Source organism: Dipteris shenzhenensis, chromosome 17, assembly GCF_047967505.1.
Source record: "Dipteris shenzhenensis isolate YYH24624 ecotype China chromosome 17, Dip_SZ_1.0, whole genome shotgun sequence".
In the NCBI taxonomy this organism is placed as follows: domain Eukaryota; kingdom Viridiplantae; phylum Streptophyta; class Polypodiopsida; order Gleicheniales; family Dipteridaceae; genus Dipteris; species Dipteris shenzhenensis.
In genome coordinates, this window is record NC_141612.1 from 44,288,759 (window position 1) to 44,311,353 (window position 22,595).

The 22,595-nt window shown below is 46.1% G+C and overlaps 1 protein-coding gene across 2 annotated transcripts in view; it reads left to right on the top strand.

Annotated features, from left to right (window-relative positions):
• LOC147892169 (NAD-dependent malic enzyme 1, mitochondrial-like) overlaps positions 1-22,595 on the top strand; it is a 129,475-nt gene that overhangs the window by 14,612 nt on the left and 92,268 nt on the right. For both annotated transcript variants that reach the window (XR_015542419.1, XM_087388050.1), the window contains exon 2: positions 1,779-1,875. Coding sequence is in view for 1 of the 2 variants with exons in the window: in XM_087388050.1 (XP_087244176.1) it covers positions 1,779-1,875 (97 nt within the window). In the remaining variant the exon portion in view is untranslated. The remainder of the gene's footprint in view (positions 1-1,778; positions 1,876-22,595) is intronic.

Sequence of the window (22,595 nt, forward strand, 5' to 3'; positions counted from 1 at the left end):
TTGGCTCATCTTTATCTGGATCTCTTGTCTTGATTCTCATGTGTGCAGATGATGTGGCCTTACTCTCTGCCTCTGTGTAGGTCTATGCGACATGTGGATGTACCTTCAGATTTTTGTGAGACACACGATCTGAAGGTCGACCTTGGGAAAACCAAGGCTATGATCTTCAACACGTGGATGGCCGTCCATCGAGAGCTGTTATTGTTGATGAGACACTAGTGAGGTTGTTGCATCTATACATATTGGGAGTGATTCCAATTGCTGCTTCTGCCATGCAGACATGCTGTCCTCCATTGCTGCTGTTTCTATTCCTCTTTTAGATTCAACAAGTCCACCACATAGTTGCAGACAGAAGCCTTTAACTCCCTATGTGTAGTGATTCCTTGTGCTCCTCATATGGAGGCTCATAAGTGTGTCATTGACAGTTTTAAGACCCCCTCTCGATGACTCAACCGTGGGCCAACGCTCGTGTCTGATGAGATGCTCCAACTAATCTATGGGACAAGCCTTGGTAAAAAAGTTGGAGATGTTGTCCCATGTTGGACAGTAAAGCTAACGTAGCTCCATGATCTTGTCCTGAATCAACTCTCCAAGGAAGTGGTTTTGATATGCTTTGTATGTATGGAATACCGGGGTCTCTACAATCGCTATGCAACTCATGTTGTCACACATGATCACCGTCACCTCCTATTGAAGAACTCCCATGTCCTCCAATATCCATTTGAGCCAAATGAACTCACATGCTACTAGACCAGCTTTCCTATAGTTGCTTCTTGCTCAGCCAATATATGGCACCTTGTGTAAGCATGAAGCCGTAACGTGAAGCAAGCAGGCTGCTGAGGTTGTTGACTTCACAAGGCTCTAGTAGAGCCAAGGTCGGTTGAGATCATCTTTGTTGGGTCAGATGCTCATATATCGGGCATGCTCATCTGTACTAGTGACTGTAAATTGGAGCGAAAGAGAACTGCCCCTCCTCTTGGTCCACGTACTCCTTCGGTGGTGTGGGTATCTTACCTATATGTGGACTGCCTTGTGTAAGCATGGAGTATCAGTAGGTCTCTCTTTGGGCCTTGGTGTGTCTTGGTGTACACTATGAGATCCTTCCCAGGATATCTCCCAGAGTGTCTTTGCAAAATTGCCTAGGGAAGACCACAAAGTCCCCTTCAATTCCAAAATGCAAAAGACCAAGCACTAGTGGTCATGCAGCTATGTGTCCCTATTAGGGGGAGGAGGGGACCTCCTATCTTGGATGATGACTCTTCCATCCTTTAGATTGCCCACTTTCCTTTTCTAAACTTTCTTTCTTTCTTTCGGGCTGCATAACCTTCTCGATGCCCTCTTTGTACTGCCTTACTTGCATATGCGCAAGACAGAGAGAAGGGGAGGGGTGAGAGGGAGCAAGACGGAAGAGGGGATCTGTGTCTTGATTGCCCCCCTCTTTTGCACTTGCTTGTCTTTTTCGCTTGTTAGGGAGAGAAAGCCATTGTATGTGTGTCAAAATATGGCCTCGTGGATAAAATGATGTGCTGTATTTTCATATGCCTACTTGGACTTTGGTATGTTTGGAGTGTGACACATCATTTCATATGGAGTTCAAACTGGGTAACTGTTTTAATTTCCTTTTTTATGTGTGTCAAAGTGTGGCAATCTATGAAGCAAAACACGTTTCCTTTTGGGGCTATGCTGTCCAAAGTTAAATCTCATGTCACTTGGATTTGGTTGTAATGTACAAGGTTGCTTTTTTAAGGCCTTTAATAGCTTTTAATTTTGTGAATCAGGGTACTGCATTTCCATTGACTGAGAGAGATAGGTTAGATTTGCGTGGCTTGTTGCCACCTCGAGTCATGACATTTCAGCAACAAATCGACCGTTTTAGTGAGTATCTTCTCTCTTTTCCTTCCCCCCCCCCCCCCCCCCCCCTCAAACATTCATGGAGGGGATGTATATTTTGTCATTGGGATTATATCTCTCTCTCTCTTGCGTGCTTGCTTACTCGTGCCCACACACATGGATATATATGCACGCACATGGATATATATGCCTCTCTCTCTCTCTCTCTCTCTCTCTCTCGTGCACTTGGACGATCTCTCTCACACACACACACACACTCTCTCTCTCTCACACAAACACACACACACACACACACACATTTTTTGGGGTGTAAGGCAGGTATTTCATTTAGAAGAATGTCCATTCATAGCTGTCCAAAATAGACAGCTACTACTCAAAACTAGGCCAGAGGAAGGTCTCCAAGAGAATGAGCATCTTGGAGAGATGGATACAAAGATGTCTGGAAATAGGGAAAAACATCTACTAAAGAGTGCTCATACAATCAAATGGTACGAGCGCGATACAACGACCAAAGAGCCCAATAGTGTCACCAGGAGAAAAAGTGAACATAGTGCATAGAAGCATGTCTACCAAAAGCCAGAGAAAAAGTGAACATAGTGCATAGAAGCATGTCTACCAAAAGCCAGAACTTCTTGCCAAATGAAATCCCAGAACAAACAAGCACGAAGACCTCTTGTCAGTCTGAGGAGAAAATCACATGCAAGAGGATAGGTCCAAAGTAGATGTACCACAATCTCCCATGGATGACAACAAGGCATGCTGAAGAAGCGATACGTCTGGGAGCTAGTAAAAAGTTTCAAGCCAAGGACATTAGGTAATAGGAATCGGACGAAAAATGCATCATCGTCTCTCTCTCACACACTTTTGGTAAAATAGGGACAACTAGCTACAAACATCATAAGATATCATTCTGTGACAAAAAGGTAGGATAATCTAGATCTCATGCATGTAGATAATCATAAAATGATTGTCGTAGAGATGCATGTCTCTCTCTCTCTCTCTCTCTCTCTCTCTCTCTCTCTCTCTCTCTCTCTCTCTCTCTGTGTGTCTATCTCTCTCTCTCTCTCTCTCTCTCTCTCTCTCTCTCTCTCTTCACACAGACTTCGTATTGAGAGTGGTTGAGCAGAGCGGTTACCCAGGGAGAGGCACATATGCACACTGTGTGACATGCAGGAGGTTGAGACAGGGGAGCATTTCATCTTCAGGTGTTCTGTTTACTATGAGATTTGAGGGCGTTTCTACTACCTCTTCAGAGATAGTGGTTGTCCTCTCCTACCCAGACTAGCGATGTTTGGCTGGTTTCATTCATGAGATACTAAGACACCGCGATAGGATACTCCGAGCACGGAGACATGAGCTGACTTCTCCCTCGACTGATACCTCTCAGTATCATGGAGTTCTTTCAGCTAGATCACATAGATCCCCACGAGGCGAGACCTCGACATGATTGTGACCTGGAACCTGTGACGCGACAGCTCAGACAGAGGGTTGACTCATAGATCATACTTGGGGACATCCCCTTCTTGTTTAGGGTCGGAGCCCGACCGACGTGGGTCACAGTGGCCTTGGTTAGATGCAGAGCTACGACCATGAGACGTATCAGGACTGCACCCTTGAGGGGGCGACAACGTTCTATTGCTGACCTCATGCCTCCACTTCCATAGCCTCATCCATCTTGATGTCCTGTTGCTGACGATGATGATGAGGATGGTTATGATGATGCCGACAATGATGCTGAGATTGATGTATATAGTCGGGATATGACTATGTTGTACTTAGGACTTAGTACTGCCATTTTGCATTATTTTGCATTTTGCATTGGTGTGGATGCTCGTTTAGTAGCTCCACTACCACCGCTTGCTGTATCAGGGTTTTCATAGTCTCATAGACCCATCGGTCTTCCGAAAACTTTAATAAACTTTCTTTCTTTCTTTCTTTGTCACACACACACACACACACACACACACACACACACAATATGTGGGTGGGTGTGTGTTTTGGATAGGGGCTAACCCCCTTGATTTGCTTGGTTTGTAATGGTTGAGAGAGGGCCTAAAGGCGCTTGACACGTGTCATTTGGGAGAGTAATCCCATAAGAAATAGTGTGCACATCGGAACCTTGGATATATGGGCAATTGAGACCCTCCAGAACTTATGCCCTCCCAAGATCTTTTGATGGATTTGGAGGATGTGTGACTATGGGACGGGGTTTGGGGACCTCCACACCTAGTGCTCTCGGTGTGGACACGTGACGTTTTTTCATGGCATCAGAGCAGGTGGTTGGTCTTGCGATTTTGGTGGTTGTCGCGCAGTTGATCCGTGGCGGTTGCTGTGCTGTTGTGATTCCTTGCTAGTATTAAGTGTGACTCTGGCGGCGGATTGTTGCGGTTTGTGTCGGCGACATTAATTGCGACTTTGTTGTGGGCTATGTCTTCTTGCACTAGCAGTTGACGGTCTGTGTGTCATGGAGTTTGAGCCACTTTGGGGTGGCTTTGGTTTTCTAACCACCGTGCAGTTTGTCACGTGTCAGTGTGGCTTGTGGGCTGGTCCTTGGTTTGGTCAGTCCACATGTGTTTCAAGGTGTAGAGCCTACATGGGTATTGGATACGGGCTACCCCCTTGGTGTACCCCCTTGTGTGGCTTGGTTTGTACAGGTTGAGAGAGGACATAAACGCGTTTTGTTGACACATGTCATTGGGAGAGTAATCCCATAGGCAATAGTGTGCACATTGGAACCTTGGATATATTTTGTATTGAGACCCTCCAGAGCTTATCCCCTCTCAAGATCTTTTGATGGCTTTGGAGGCTGCGTGGCTATGGGGTGGGGTTTGGGAACCCCGCACTTGGCGCTCTCAGGGTGGACATGTGATGGATTTTTGTATGGAAGCAGCAAGGTTTTACAAAGAGGAAAGCACAGTAGCAGCAGAATCTGTACGGACAACTTGGTAGTACGGCGCTGACAGTACGGACGTACAGAGTCTGTACGGAAATCTGACAGTACGGACTGAAATCTCTGACAGTATGGATGTATTGGATCTCTGACAGTACAAAAACGCACGTGATTTCTGACAGTACGGAACAAAAACGGGACTGTACGGCAGGAGAAACGAGCAGCTGCAGCGAGGGAGCACGTGGGCTGGCGCGGGAATCAAAAAAGGGAGAGGAAGCCTTAAACAAAGAACACGCAGGGTGCTGGCTGCAAGCAGGTCTCCTCCATTGCCTCTCTGCCTCTCTCACACACACCAACCACACACACACACACACCCACACACCCACCCACCCACCCACCCAACTCTATGCTTCAAATCTTTCAGAAAGGGGAGAACAAATTCACTTGGAGACCGTAAGGAGAAACAGAGCGCACTAGAGCAGCTACAGCTCCATACTTCTCAGCCACACACACACACACACACACATCTATGTGTTTGTGCGTGCGTGTGTATGTACACATGTCACACACACACTTTTTTTTGTGAGAAGAAATCTTTATTTCTATAGAATAATTACATTCTTAGCTGCTTCAAAAGCGAAGTAGCTACTACTCAAGAAAAGATCTCAGTATAGGCTGTATACACATCCTGATCAATCAAACGAGTCTGAAAACAATCGTAGAATGATTGTTGCAGAGATCGTTTGAAAAAAAGGAAGGATGAAAAGAGTGGATCACCAAAGACTCTATGATTTCTATCCATCCATAAAGTCCATAGGGTCCAATATCGCACCCATACGAAAAATAAATCAAAACCCTGTCTCTGGGGATGAAATCCAAACAACCAGAAAAATCTGCCAAAAGTAACAGTAGGAAATCGCTGTCGAAGCCTCTGTCTGATGAGAGCAATGAGATCAGAAGTATTTGGACAGGACCAAAAGATGTGGATCACTGATTCAGTAGAGTGCGAGCATCTGTGACAAACTGCTGAAGCAATATGTCTGTGTGCGAGTAACTGTCCAGATGGAAAAATGCCAAGGAGAACTCGCCATAGGAAAAGCTGTTGTCGAAGAGGGACTTTGTAATGCCAAAGGAGACGCAGCCTTTTTCTCCACCACTTCATTGGACGATCCATATGCCAAACAGTATTTGCTCTGTTGGAAATCCAAGGTGGAGGTAATAACACTCTATACAATGATGACACTGTGATATGTGAAAGCTTCAAAGGACGGACATATGAGGAAGGAGAGCGTAAAATCCAATCCTCAAGCCGATGCTGAATTTCTAAATGAGGTACCGGCAAGTACGGTTGGAGCATTGCTGAAATTTTATGCCATAAAGGACGATAATGAGCTCCCAAGCCATATTTGCGAGCAGCCAAAGAAAAGGATAGAATTGTGCCATCATCTTGAAGTACATCTGCCACAGATGAAATGCCTTTGAAGGAGAGAAAATATGAACGTCGGGGTTCGTGGATGGCCAAAGGTGGATGAAATACCTTAGACCAAAAGAGATTCTCTTCCCTCAAAGAGTTGCCCGAGAGAGAGTCCCTGCCTTTCCATTCCAAGTGGGAAAGAATGTGTTTCCAATCAAGAAGCAGAGAAGAGACAAAAGGGCATCCTCTGATCTTGCCTTGGATAGAGCCAAATAAAAATTCCCACTGAGTAGGCTGCCAATTCCCAAAAGCAGATGTATGAAGATGTAATAAGAGAGAGCGAATCATAAAAGCCCAAGGCTGATCTCCTTGTAGAAACTGCATCATCATTTTCCCCCTATGAGCAAGTAAATGCATTTGAATATTTAGAATGTTCAGACCCCCGTGCATCTTTGGAGAACAGAGACGATGCATGGAGAGTAATCTGAGACTTTTCTTGCCATGTTTTGAACGCCAGAAAATTTCCATGATAGCTGACATAAATGAAACCAAATCTGCCTTAGTGAACATAGTAAGAGGCAGATAAAATTGTATGTATGCTATCAAAATGGATTGTGTAATTCGCAGACGAACATGTAATGGCCAAGTTGCAAGCTTCCAATATTCAAGTTTTGCCCTCAACTTTACTAGCACCCAATCAGTTTGTTGTGAACGGGTGAGTCCCCAGCCTAAAGGATAACCAAGATGTCGAATGAATTGAGAAGCAGGGACAATTTCCCCAGGCCACAAAAGGTTGTGCCAGTCCTGTGCATGTAAAGGCAACAATTTTGATTTTTGAAAATTTACCCGAAGGCCAGCAGCCAAACCATATGTAGAAAGAGCATGCATGATCATGGACAGATCAGCCCGATTATTTTTTGGAGTAAAGAATGAATCATCAGCATATGCTTGAGCAATCATGCTGCGACTGCCAAGGATCTCCAAACCGTGCAGCTGGTCAGTGTCCAAGAGGTGATCCAGATATTGAAGCAGTGGATGAGTGGCTATGGCAAAAAGTAAAGCACTCAATGGACATCCTTGTCTGACAGAGCAAGCAAGAGTCCATGATGGAGAAATATCGCCTGAAAGTATGCAGGCAGCTTCACTATCTTGATATAGCCAATTAATGAGTTGCTGCATTTTTGTGCCAAAACCCAAAGCCTGCATAGTCGATGAAATAAAATCCCACTGAACTGTATCAAAAGCTTTGGCAATATCAACTTGCAATAACAAAACATCCTGCTGTGTGTATTTGGCATATTCAATTCCAATGTAGGCATTAGCAATGTTATCGGTGATATGCCTACGCGGGACAAAGCCATATTGCGCAGGATGCAACCCATCATGTAAAAAGCCCTTTAGCCGAGCAACAATCATTTTGGTAGTGACTTTGTAAATTACGGGCATAAGAGTGATAGGTCTCCAGTCTGCCAAAGACTCACAAATTTGTTTTTTAGGAAGGAGTTTAACAAGACCTCTCTTCCATGTGTCTGGCATTTTCTGATGTTGCCATGCAGCATTCACCATAGATAGTAATGGATGCTTCAAAATAGGCCAGTTAGCTAGAAAAAACTCGACTGTCAAGCCATCCCATCCAGGGGATTTCCATCTGCCGCATGATTTGATGGCATCTGACAGTTCCCTCTCAGTAAAAGGTTCCTCCAATTCCAAAGCTTGAGTAGGGGAAATGATTGGAGAAACATTTTGCAACAGTAAATTTCGTGCAAGCAAAACCTGTTGCGAGGGAGGAGCTACAGAGCCAAATTGCTGAGAGAAGTGATGCACACAAACAGAGGCAAGCTGTGACCGTGAAGTAGTCCATGATCCATCAGGCATTAGCACTCTGCAAATTTCTGTTTGGATTCTCCTCTGATGCAAACTCTTGAAAAATTCTTTGGAAGAGCAACCTTTATCTGTGAAGGCTCTTTGTCTTGCTCTAGTCTCCCATTTTGCCAGTTTCCTGTGATCATTTAGTTTAAGACAATGTCTGGCCTGACATAATGTGGTTTGCTCATGCATGGACAACGAACGATGATGACTGAGTTCAGTGAGGTCTTGACAAGTAGACTTGGCCTGAGCAATGGTTTCCCTCAGAGTCTTCATGTAAGACTTGCCATAAGCTCTAATCACCATTTGCATTTTAGAAATAAAAGAAGCCCAGGCATCATCAACATGAGGATGGTTGTTAGATGAAAGACAATGAGCTGCTTCAGTAACCATTGCCTTGAATTCAGCATGTTGCAAATAACTGTTGTTGATGATTAGATGTCGCCTTTGTGGCAATCTATCATTTGGCATCTTATGAAAAGATAACCGCAGCCATAGTGGTGCATGGTCTGAATGCACAAAGGCATAGTCAATCCACATTTTGCATGCGAAATCCCCATTTTGTTGTGGAGCAACACTATACCAACGATCCAGTCGTGCCTTATAAGCGGAAAGAGCATTATGTTGAAAAGTGTAGCCCGGTGACAGAGGCTGCAATTCCTTCCAGAGGTCAACTAGATCCAAATGCAAAAGTAGTTGAGACCAGGCATGCCTTTCAGGAGATAACATATGATCGTGGCTGGAAGTGTTGTCTCCCTGTTGTGGAGCATTATTGAAATCCCCACATATGTAGGCATGAGATCTCCACGGGTATTGTTGCATAGCATCCCAAATTACAGTTCTGTCTCGAGATGACTGAGGTGCATAAACTGAAGCAAATTCAAACACCTCTCCTCTTATAATGCATTGGAGAACAAGCCATCTGCCTTTGTTGTCATTTAATGCAATGACTGGTTGAAGCTCATGTTTGATCAGAAGGACAACCCCTGAGAAAGAGTGCTCCCCAGCATAGAAAATGTCATACCCACAGTAGTGTCCTGTCTTGCCTGCATAAATATGCTGGTTGTGCTCTTGTAATGCCACTATGTCAGGCTGAAATCTGTTGATGTACAGCCACACAGATTTCCATTTCCTACTGTCACATATGCCCTGGACATTAAGTGTAAAAGAGGTGATGTGAGCAGTCATATATACAGATATTTATAGTAATGTAACAACTATGTACAGCAGAAAAATGTATGAGGTCAGCCTTGCATTTCTATCTCAGGGTCGAGGCCTCGCCCCTGAGAAGTAGTCGCCTCAGAAGTGGACAGCAAAGCAGCAACCTCTTCTTCAGGGAAGAGTGTTCTGCTGGCTGTTACTGCAGCCCATGTAATTCCAATTCCTGTGTTGATCTCTGGGGTGTTTCCGCTAGAAGAGGCACCATTCCAAGTGCGGGGGGGTGGAATTCTTCGAGCAGAAATAACCTTTCTTGGGCTCTGCCAGCCATCAGTTGAAGGTTGCTTTCCTTTGGGCAAGGATTGAGTAGCAGGAGATGAGTGTGAAGTAAAATTCGCATTGGTAGCTACTGAATCTTTGCCTTTATCCTGACTCCCAGAATGCTGTTTACTGCTTTTATTTTTGTTGGCAACTGGAGTAGGAGCATCTTTAATGGGCATGTGGACTGGCAATGTGACAGGATGCATTTTATGTTGGTTCAGTGGACACTGTGAAGCCATGTGTCCAAACTTTTTGCATTCAAAACAGGCCCCTGCAAATAAACCCCATTTGAGTTTATAAAATGCACTCCCCATGTTCACATTATTCACCGTGACTGAGTAAGAGTCCGGTGTGGGATTATCAGTATCCCAGAGAATGCAAAATCTGTTTGAATTACCATTTGGCCGTGGTGGGCAGACCACTTTACCTAAAGAGGCTGCAATTTTAGGCAAAAGTGAGGCCATGCATTGGGGAAAATCAACAACTTCAACCCAGACTGGGCATCTGTGTCGGATTAAAGCCTGAAAGTCCCTTGTGGGAGACCACGGCAAGACATGCACCATTTGCTGCCCAAAAAAGAGAGGTGAATGTTCCAAAAGCATTTGTCTGTGGATCTCGTCCACCATGATAACCTCGAAAAAGCCCCTGGCTGCATAATGTACTTTACGAACAAAAGAGCCAGCCAATGTGCGTGTCAGCCAGTTGCCTATTTCTGCAGCAGGTGGCATCCGGCCTGGAAAAAATAAAATGACTGCATTCTTGGCATACTCTCTGACTGGATCCACAATTTCATCGACCTCAACCATGAGGCCAACTGAAGGAACCGAGTCTTTCCACTCTTTTCTCGTATCTGCAAATCCTTCATGCATTACATCATATACTAGTTGAGCCTCAATCGTGTCATGCCTCGGGTCATACTGACCCTCAACCTGCTTTTGTTTCTTGCAGGGAGCCGAACGCTCCTTTTGAAATGTTTTTTCATATGAATACTCTGCCATGACTCGGTAGGAAAAGGAGCTCGAGGATGAAGTACCTGTATAAGGGTGGTAAAAGCCAAAAAAACCAGTCCCAAAGAAAGATCAGAGGAAGCCCGCAAGAGAGAAGAGGAAGTGTAGAACTGGTAAGGAAAGAGCAAAAGGATAGGTAGGAGTTGGCTGAAAAACCAGGTAGGGAAGACTCCGGTTGAAAGCCCCAAAAGTATACAAAAGCTGAACTTGTACGGAAAGGTACAGAATGTACGGACACCGTACGGTGACCGTACAGACGTACGGAAGAGGGTTGGTGCCTGGTTACGGGTGAGAGACGAGATGCTGATGGAAGATGGAACTGAAACGAACTGAAACGAAACGAAGCCTAGAGATGCAGATATCGACGCACACACACGAGGGCTGGAGCGAAATCACGCAGGATGCGTAGGCAGAAACTCGGGGAAGTACCGTACTGACGTACGGCACCTGTACGGCTGCCGTACAGGTGTACGGTCAGACGGGGTAGGCACACACACGAGGGCTGTGGCGATCTGTTCTCCGCTCACGCTCCACGCTCACCAAACTCCACCGTCGATCACACTACACACACACCTCCACACACCACTCACTCACACACACACACACACACATTATCTACACACACACACACACACACACACACACACACACATAGAGATCATGTCACACACACACACATATGTCTGTGTGTGTGTACATACATATATCTATATATAAGTACACACACACACACACACACACACACACACATGTTTTTTAGTGAAGATTTTTGATTGATTACATTACAAGAGTAGCGACCTCAAAAACGAGGCAGCCAAAAGTACATCAACTGAAAATCTCAGTGCATGCTAGATATACATCATGATCTATGCAGTGCGTTTGCAAGCAATCAAAGAAAGATTGCTGCATGTATGTATGTATAGATATACATACATACATGCATACATACGTACATATGTATATGTATAAACACAGACGCGCACACATGTATGCGTGTGCTTGTGCGTGTACATACATACATATACATGTACACGTATCTACACACACACACACACACACACACACACAAGCATATGCACATGTACATGTACGTATGTACACACACACACACGTGTGTGCGTGTGTAGAGTTGGGTGAGACGATGGAGAGCTCTGGAGCCCGTGCAACCTTGGTCAACCCTCCATCCCTCTCTGTTCCCTCACTCGTTTTGCCCGTACAGCCCTTGTCTTCCACCTTGTAGCCTTCATCGCCATCCGTACAGCTCACGTCAGTTGTACGGAATTTCGTACAGCCCCTTCGACCCTTGCAGTTATCTACATAGCCTTCCGTTTAGCCCTTCGTACAACCCTCCGTCCAGGCAGACGTGGTGCAGATGCCAGTACCTGCAAAATCTGTATAGATTTCCCTGCTCGTACAGCCCGTACAGGCTCCCGAAACATCTTTTGTTTTTTCTGCTTCCTTTGTTTCTCCTGCTCGAGTCTTCATTCGACGGGGCGCGGTGCTTTGCCTTCTTCATCCTCTTTCAAATCGGCAAAGCTTGATCTCGCATATGACCCTTCTTCTTCCCTGTAGCTGGATCTTCTGCGTCAGTTATGCTCAGCCTTTGTCACAGATGTTCCTTCATCAGGTTTCTCGTTTGTTTGCTCTTTGGATTCTGCCCTTTTGGTTTCAGGGCTTCGACAGGCTCAATAGTTTGGAGTCTGTCTCTACTTTATGGGCAGGGTTCTTTCTGCTGCTCAACTTCGTCGTTGGGCTGAAGCTGCAATGCGTCCGGATTGTATTTCATCCTTTGTCTTTCTGGGCAAAGGATTTTATTATGCCCACGTTTCTTCGACTGATGTGGTGGAGCGGCTAGTCAGTCGTGCTGGTGTTCCTGGGGCTGGTTTCTTCGCTTATGTGATGCCTTGGGATCCACTTTTCGATCCTTCTGCTGCCCTTCTGACTCACTGTTCAGTTTGGATTACTCTCAAAGCGCTGCCTATGCCTCTTCTTCAACATCTTCCAACTCTTGCAGCTTTTTTGGGAAGGCCTCTTCATGTTCTGAGACAGGAGTTGTTGCAAGCTTCCCGTGATGTTCGCCTTTGCGTTTTGTGGGATATACAGCCCGTGCCATGTACTCTGGATCTTGATTTGGGATTTGCCCATCTATGTGCATCAGGCTGCATTTTGCATCTTTTCCCACTGCATGTTATCGGTGCCGACAGGTTGGTCATTTTGCACGTGATTGCCCTTCTACATCCAGGCCCATTCCTCTTGCTCCTTCTTCAGCTGTCAAGGTTACTCTCCCTTCTCCTCTGGTTTTTGCTATGGCTTCTTTGGAGAAGCCTTCTACTAAGGTAGATAAATCACAGGCAAATCTTTCTCTTGCCGAAGAAGCTCAGGATTGCACCCCTATTGAGCACCATCAGTCTCCTTCTACTCAGGATATGGATGTGCCCCTTGTAAAGGGGATTTTACAGGATGATATGCATGCTCGCTCTCTGGATGCTGCCCCTGCTCTTACTTAGGTTGATCCTCAGAATGAAGCTCAAATGCTAAGTCCTGCTATATCAGATGCAGTTTTTTCGTCGGAAGATACAGATGTTGATTTAGCCTCTCTGCCTTTGATGCCTGTGCTAGAGTCCGGGATGCAAAAGTACCTTTTTTACTAGAATCTTTTCATCCCATGTTACAACAGGTTTTTGACCCTGTGATTCAAAAATTTCGGGTCCCAGCCTATATCAAGAAGAATCACAAGGGCAAAAAACAGCTTGTTTTTATTGATGGTGCGGTTTCATCACTGCATCAGTTTTTACAGAGCAACAATTTGAAGCTGGAGGATGCTGTGTTTGATCCTCCTCCAGTTTGATATGTTATGTTTTACTTGGCTGCCTTATGACTTTTGCTCTGAGGTTTTACTTGTAAATCTTTTCCTTGTACTTATTGGTGGGTTTTTACCTCTTTTGAGGTTTCCCACACATAAATATAAGATTTCACTAAAAAAAAAGAAAAAGAAAAAAAAAAGTGCGCATGTGTAGAGAAAGAAAGAAAAATGTATTACTGTCTTCGGGGGGCCTCACGGGCCTATGAGACAAAGTACAATCACAGTGTAACTCGTACAAGCCACTATGGGCTGAAGCAGAGGGCTCGCTAAGGCCATTTGTTGAGTACTATACTGAACTAAACTCAAAGCTCAAAAGACAAAACTAGTACTCAATTTCATAATCAAAATACATAACCAGGTATGGTGGCTCTCCTATGAGTTGTGAAAATGTATTGTATTTGTGTCTGCCGGGTCGCCTCTCTTTGCGGCGGAGAGAGAGAGAGAGAGAAAGAAAGAAAGAAAGAAAGAAATTTTATTAAAGTCTTTGGAAGACCGATGGGTCTATGAGACTGAAAAACCTGATAAATGAGCTGTGGTAGTGGAGCTACTAAAAGAGCATCCACACCAATGCAGAATGCAAAAAATGCAAAATGGTAGTACTAAGTCTTAAGTACAACATAGTCATGTCGATAGTCGACTATATATCAATCTCAGCATCATCGTCATCATCAACATCATCATAATCATCATCCTCATCATCAGCAGCTAGACATCAGGATGGATGAGGCAGTGGAGGCATGAGGTCATCAATAGAGTGCTGTCGGCCCCTCAAGACAAGGAGGGGATGTCCCCAAGTATGATCTGTGTCTCAACCCTCTGTCTGAGTTGTCGGGTCACGCTCATGTCGAGGTCTTGTCTCGTGGGGGTCTATGTGATCTGGCTGAAAGAACTCCGTGATAAGAGCTGTGAGAGGTATCAGTTGAGGAAGAAGTCTTCTCCTGTCTCCGTGCTCGGAGTATCCTCTCGTGGTGTCTATGCATCTCATGAATGAAACCAGCCAAACACCGCTGGTCTGGGTAGGAGAGGAGACGGGCTAAAACCCCATAACTATCTTTGAAGAGGCAATAGAAACGCCCTCGGATCTCATAGTAAACAGGACACCTGAAGATGAAATGCTCCTCTGTCTCAACCTCTTGCATGTCACACAGTGTGCATATGCGTCTCTCCTTGGGTAACCGCTCTGCTTTGCTGCTCTCGATACGAAGTCTGTGTGAAGAGACCCGGAATTGCCCAAGAGAGATCCTCAGCGAGTGGGGTAGGTGAATCTACGTGTATCCTCGTGGATCAATGAAACCCTCTACTGTGATATGTAAGAAGTGATCTCTATAGAAGCAAAGCTTGACTAGAAGATCACTCGGGCCCAACTAAGTCTGGATTGTGTGTAGCTGTAGTAGATCCTCACGGATAATCTGGTTGACCTCGTGTGATAGGAGGGGAGAGAACGGAGCATCCATGCTGTACTGGAATGGAGGTAGTCTGTGCATGTCGAGCCCTAGCCCCTCAAACCATCTCTGTGCGTGCATACCAGCACCTCTGGTCTCCCTCTTCTGCAAGTACCATAGAAGAGGACAATGCTAGCCATGGTATCCTGCTACGCCCAGAGGTGTAATCCCCATACTCCATGACTCGGTACAGGTATGTGATGTCTTGAAATGCAGCATCTAGCTGTAATGGGGGTGACCCAAACTTCGCCCAAATGATCTGGTGAGGAACGGATGGCTTACCACGGATCATCCGTGATAACATGAGAACCTGTAGCTGCTCCACCCTGACCCACTCTGTATCCGACAAGTCTGGTCCCTAGCATGGACTGCCATACATCCTTCTTGGGTGGACCAAGGAGTCAAAAAGCAACCCTTTGGTCCGTGGATCCTGAAAGTGAGAGCGGAAGCATTGCCTCTCTAGTCTAGCCAATGAAGCATATCCTTTGCTCAGACGTGCATGCATCGCGGGTTTCATAGTGAAGATGGGTCCGGAAAAGACGACCCCAAGATAAGTGTATGATGAAACTACTTTAACAAGGGACCCATCAAATGCGAACTGCTTCTAGCGCATGACGGTTCGAGACGTATTGAAGATCATAACCTTGGTTTTACCCAGGTTGACCTTCAAATCATGAGACTCACAAAAGGGATGTAGTGCGTTAAGGTGTCTCTGGAGCCCCTCTGGTGAGGAAGACAAGAGACCCACGTCATCTGCGTAAAGCAGTATTTGGATCAGCGTGCCCCCCTTGTGTCTGTATCACGGTCTTGAGCTCGTCAATGTAGAGGCCAAACAAGGTAGGTGATAATGGACACCCTTATTTGACCCTGATAGTGCTCATGATCTCGTCTGTCCATCCAGATCCTGTCCGGACTTTGCCTGAAACTCGCTCATAAAGTGCCATGACAGCCCAAATGATCTCCTGGTCGTAACATAAATCTTGTAGGCATCGTATGAGGCAGGCTCTCGGAACCGTGTCAAATGCCTTGTAGAAATCCACAAAGCAACTATAAACCCTTTGCTTCCGTGCCCTCGCCTCCTCGATGATACATTTGAGTGCGAGCATGTGGTCCATGGTCCCATGATCTCGCCTGATACCGGCCTATCTTGCTGCTCTTAGTCCTCGACACTCCTCAAATTTGCTGACCTCAGAATCAAGTACTGATGCATAAATCTTGGACATGACATGTCCAATCATAATAGTCTTGTAGTTCTCTGGGCTCATGGGATCCCCTCCCTTGTGAATGGGTGAGATAATGGTTCGGTGCGTGGAAACCCCAAGCAAACAGCTTCATTGAATAGCTTTGCTAAGATCGGGGCTAGGAGGTTAATCCCATATGCAATGAACTCAGTGCATAGTCCCTCATGTTTTTTCGCTCGGCCATTATGAAGTTTCATTACGGCATCCTTTACTCCCCCCCTAGTGAAGAGGGTGCAGGATGTGGGCTGTGGCATGTGTGATAGGTTAGGGACTGGCTGATTTGGGATATCATAGAGTATGCGTGAATAATCAAACCACACATGAGTGTCAGTGAGTGGTGAGGGGGATCGTCCCTCTAGAAATCTCCGCCAAAAGTCCTTAGAATTGTTACTGAACAGAATGTTCAGCAGCTCCTCCTCGTTCCGGTGCACAAAGTCAAGTTTCTTCTTGCGTACCAGTCGACAGTACTTGCGTAGCGTCTCTGGTTCGCTCGAAAGATTGTTTTTGGTTTTGAATCTGAGATGACGGCATAAAGCCTCACACTCATCATCGTACCAGCTATTACAGGGTACGGTCCTAGGTGGTGGTGGGCGGGTGGAGCGGGTGGTGTGGGGGGAGGCGTGAAGAGCAGCCTCGTGTAGTGAGTTGGTGACTAGGGCAGCACGGTCCTCAATAGGGATATAAAGTCAATGTATGCGAGAAGTATGTATAGACGGCCATAGTAAGTAGGTGAGTGATCACGATCAAAGCATATATCATGGTAGGTGGAGTAAGAACTCAACGAGGTAGAAAGTGCTGTGCGGCGGGGGGTAGAAATGCTAAAGAAAAGATAGGTATGATCAGCCCCTGGAAGGAGAGGTGCTACGGTAAAGTCAGTGATGCGAGATGTGAAGGCAGGGGATCCCATGATGGAGTCCACAGAAGCCTCCCCCATTTGGAAAGCACATGAAGCCACCTGATGCGGGCCATCTGTCAAGACCATTATAAATAATGAGATCATGCATCCTGCCGAGGTCTAATAGGGCCTGCCCATAAGATGTGAACGGTCCTCCTCTGTTAGCCGAAACTCATAACATACCTGCCTCCTCAAGGTCAATGTCTGGCAGTAGAGTGGAATCATCTCTGAAGTCGAGGAGTGGTGCCTGACGAGCGCCTGTCCCTCGCGTTGAAGTCCCCAACTAGGAGGACTTCTCCGCGGCTAGAGAAGTCAACAATGGACTGATAAAGAGTTGCAAATGGGATGTCTCATCCTCCCCTCGAATATCTCTGGCAAAGCAGGAGGTCTCGGGGGGGAAGTAGCAAACTGCAATAAACAGATTCTGGCTGTCCATGTGCCGACGAATCCGGATCTAGAGAAACCTAGAATGTGTATCTCTCTGCTCCACTGAGATGGCCCCCAAAAGTGTGGATCTGTAAAGGGCTGCGACTCCTCTTGACCCTCGAACCCCTCCAGTATCCCTCGTCTCATCTCTATAGGCAAACTCCCATGTATACCCGCTGACTACTGGTAGTGGGCACTCTGGACTCTGATGTGTCTCTGTATAAAAGACTATGTCGTGACCTGTATAGGATTCGAGTTTCTTGGTTCTGACCATGAGGTACCATTACAGTTCCAGATGGTATAGGATAGGGTCTTGGATGTTTGAGTCTCATAGACCCCGCCTTCCTATGCGGGAGGAGAGGTGGGTGTCCGACGGGGGCCTGTAAGGAGTCGTCTATCTCGTACTACCGTCCACTTCCCCTCCTTGCGGGCCTGGTCCCGGTGTTGCAACAGAAAGCACCTCTCCTCAACGTGTAGTGGAGTGAGGTCCTCATCTATGGAGATCGCTGGTTGGTCTCGTAAGGCTGATCTACAACGTAAAGCCGAAAGTTATGCCTGGGCGTCATGGAACCGTATGATAAGGGGCTGCTCTCGGTTGGGGTCTCTCCCAATGCGCCATGCTCTCTCAATCCTGTGCTCAGTCGCCCTTACAGTAGTGGCCACGAAGGCCGTCGCATCTGCCACCATTGGTGTAACCTTAGTGCGTGGGATCCCACATACTCTGATGTTGAGAGCGTTGCTGGCTCTCTACTGCTGCTCTAGGAGGGTAGCTGAAACGGTTACCCTTGCAGGTTCCCGTTTGGTTACATCGACCCATTTGGAAGTCTCCTCGATGGCAGATTGCATGCTTGCGATTTGTGCCTCCACAAGTGGGGTGCTCCCTAGGATTGTATGTATAGTGAGCCCCTGAATAAGATCAGCCTGGTCTTGGATAGCGTGAGACTGCTCGTGTATGAGATGCGCCTGCTCCTGGGTGAAGCGTGTCTGCTCCTGTGCGAAGCGTGACAGCTCCCTCTTGCGCTCTCGGATGCTATGAACCTCCATCAACAAGTTCTCCCAAGCCTCTGATGGGTCAGCTCGGTCCGTGCTCTAGGGGAAACTGAAAGGACTGTGGCATGCAAGTGTGAGGATGAGACTGGAGGCTGGGTGATGACTGGGTGAGATGGGTGCGGTATGGAGATGATAGTGGCCTGGAGGAGGCGATCCCAACAGGGTGTGGGAACATGGGCTGACTGAGAGGCCGAGGGGAGAAAAAGGTCGAGTAGTGTGGAACAGTGTATGACCCCTTCAAAGTAGGTGTCATAATCGGAGAGAGAACTGTAGCGGGAGAGGAAGGGAGAGATAGAAGAGATGGTTTAAGTGACAACCCCTCTATCTTAGGGGAGGGTGGAGCAATCGATGTCATGGGTAGGGGTATATCAGAGCAAGTAGCTGTAACTGTAGAGGTTGTGGATGGAAGTGGAGCTGAAAGTGGAACTGGAGCTGACGCTGAGATTGGCGCTGAAGCTAAGGATGAGGATGTAGCTGAGACCGAAGTTGAGACCGAAGCTGAGGTAGAGGTGGACTCCGCCTTTGCTTTGCTATCAACTCCGAGTCCATTGCGGTTGTAGTGTGTGTTCACATCCTCGAGTTTCAACTGTGTTTGTTTCTTGGCTTTGTTGTCATCTTTCTTGGTGGCTTTATCCGTATCTTTGCCACCTTTCCCCATTTCGTTTGACTGACACCCGTGTTCAGTGCAGGTCTTGGTGCAGGAGCGAGAGAGAAAGAAAGAAAGAAAGAAACTATTATTATTGTCCTCTGGGGGCTTGAAATCGACCCATGGGACCCAATGGAATGTTACAAAAAGTCTCCTTCTTTGAAAAAGGGTGGAGTGGACAGCTAGAGAGAGAGAGAGAGAGAGAGAGAGAGAGAGAGAGTTTATTAAATTCTTTGGAAGACCGATGGGTCTATGAGACTGTGAAAATCCTGACACAAGCGAGTTGTGAGGGTGGAGCTACTAAACAAGCATCCACACCAATGCAGAATGAAAAAAAAGGCAGAATGGTAGTACTAAATACTGAGTACGACATAGTCATGTTGGTGGTCGACTACATATCAGTCACATCATCATCACTAGCATCATCATCATCATCATCATCAAGACATCAGGGGTGGATGAGGCACTGGAAGCATGAAGTCAGCGATAGAGAGTGCTGTTGACCACTCGAGGGTGTGGTCCTGTGACGTCTGCTGGTCATAGCTCTACGCCTAACAAGGGCTTAAGTAACCCATGTCGGCTATGCTCCGACGCGAAACATGGAGGGAATATCCCCAAGTGTAATCGCCCGCCCATCCTCTATCTAAGCTATCGAGTCATTGGCTCTGGGTCCTAATCATGTCGAGGTCTCGTCTCGGGGGAGTCCGGGTGATAGTATCCTCTCGCGGTGCCAGAGTACCTCATGAATGAAGCCTGCCAAGCATCTCTGATCTGGATAGGAGAGGAATCGGGACAAAACCCCATAGCTATCTCTGAATAGGCAGTAGAAACACCCTCAGATCTCATAGTAAATGGGACACCTGAAGATGAAGTGCTCCTCTGTCTCAACCTCCTGGATGTCACATAATGTGCATAAGCGCCTCTCCCTAGGTAGGCGCTTTGCTTTGCCACTCTCGATACGAAGTCTATGTGAAGAGACTTGGAACTGCCCAATAGAGATCCTCAGTGCGTGGTGTAAGTGGATCTGTGTGTATCCTGGTGGGTCAATGAAATCCTCCTCTGTGATATGTAAACAATGATCTCTGTAGGAGCTAAGCTTCACTGGGAGTTCGCTCGGTCCCAACCAGGTCTGGAATGTGTGTAGCTGTAAGAGATCCTCATGGATTACCTGGTTGACATCGAGTGACATAAGGGGAGAAAACGGAGCATCCATACTGTACTGGAAGGGAGGGAGTCTGTCCATGTGGAGCCCCAGTCCCTTAAACCATCTCTAAAAGTCTTTGGAAGACCAAAGGGTCTATGAGACTAAAAAAGACTTGGGGGTTGGAGCCTCTATACAAGCATCAACACCCATGATGAACACACTAAAAAAAAATCTATGATCGTAACGATATCGGTACATAGAGAGAGAATTCTTTGAGCTCATGGAGAAGGTGAGGACTGGTGGCACTATAACGACCATCTGTGGAGGGCTGGTGGAGAAGTCAAGCCTAAGAGGGGGTCAACGATGTGTGAGGTGGTTGTGGTGGCATGAAACCTATAATGGGACGTTGACGATTGTCAGTATTTGTGGTCCGCTGTGGTCTCCTAGCAATGGCCCTACGACGAGCAAGTGCCACTGTCATGCCAATTTGCCATGTCTTTGATCTAGTGAGCATGTAAGGAAGGTATCCTAGTCTGACCTGTTTCTCTACCTACTGGCGAGTCTGACTTGCCTCCTGCTCTAGTCCACGGGCCTGTCATCTCCTTGAAGACAGTTGGTCAGTGCTGTCTGGCTGGAAGAACTCAGTAATCGTAAACTGAGTGGAGTCTGGCTGTATGTCTTGGTCTCACCTCTACAATCTAAGCAAGTGCTCCTTGTGTCTGAAGATGTCATGGATGAAAGTTACCATACACCTCTAATCTGGGTAAGACAAAAGGCTAGATAGGGGTTGGAAACGATGCTTGAAGAGGTAGTGATAGTGGCGACCTTTGATCTCATAGTACATCGGGCATCTGAAAGAAAATGGCTCCTCCAACTCAATTTCCTGATGATCACATAGGGTGTAGATGCGACTTTCTGTGGGTCTGCTCGTCAAGGTTATCTTGGTTTATGCCTCTGCACATTTTTACTTCTTTGTTTCAGAATATACATATGTGGTCCTGCAAGCGTGTAGATGAAAATGTTCTTGAAGATTTACTTGGGATGAATTGGGGAACTAGGTCAGGCGACCAAAAGGGTGATGTGTTTCAATGTCACGCATGTAAAGACAATGTGGTTATTATGTCACGCATGTAAAGACAATGTGGTTATTATACCATTTGTCATGCCAAATGTTGTATTTAGCTTTTCAGTACAAGCGCTGGAAGAACACAAATGGCCGGTGGCTTCCCCTAGACTCTAATGATGAAGACAATATGGGGGTAAGTTTGTCTATTGATGTTGAAGAGGGAGATGTCAAGAATGTGAATGTCACATCGCAATGGACTCTAAGGGATGTGCGAGAACACCTATTAGTCATGGAGGACGGCATTACCTTAAATGGTGGTAAGATCAGCCGTTGTGTGGAGAAGTGCATGCATAGTGCCAATTTCATTCCTCCTGCAACTTTGAAGATTGCTAACAATGTGTCTGACTAGTGTAGCATTTAATTTTTTGTCTGTCAAATCCTAGTTATTGCTTCAAAAGGTGGACAATTAAATTAAAATGTTATTTCTTTTAATGTTTTCTCCTTTTAGTTCATAGTAAATGTTTTTCAAAAAATTTGGGGATTTTATGATTAATTTTAATTTTTAGGGTTTTGATATATATTAAGGGGTAAGAGCCCTTTTTACATCACATTCTCACTTTCACGTTTAGAGAGCCATGGAAACCTTCGTCCTCAACAGTTCCATCAGCTGCTATTTGCCATGGATTCAGCTAGAACTGCGTTCCATGACTTCATCTCATGAACTGCATTTGCAGATCGTGAGGAAGAGCTATTTTTAATGGCCATGCCCGGTGCAATGGTTTGCAGACGGCCATAGCTTGATGATGTCATTGGAGTGATGTATGTTGCATTATGCCAATACACATTCTTCATTCGCAAGGAGGCAAACTTCTCCCCAGCATGCATTTGCTTACCTAAATCCTCATGAATCATAGTAGTGAACTTGCCTATGAATGATTCAATTGGTTCCCACTCCTCGAAGTCCGAAGGGAAAACATCTGCCACCATGAATAAGAGCTCTTAGAAACCAAACACAAAATTTCCAAATGGACTGATTACACTTACAGGTGAAAAAGGTACATAGATAGAAAGGCTCATAGTGTGATGGTATCCTAGATTGATTGAATGATGGAGGAAGCCGCATATCTTTTTCCATGTAAACATGTTGCACTTTTGTGAGCCATCCTTTCTTCCCAAACTTGAAATTCAAGATACTCATGCAAGATGTCACCTCTCTTGCTCTTGGGAAGCTTATGTGGACCTTTGGCCGATCCTTTCATCACTATCCAATCATTTAAGCTGTAGGTGCAAGGGATCCACTCATCCAATGCATTTC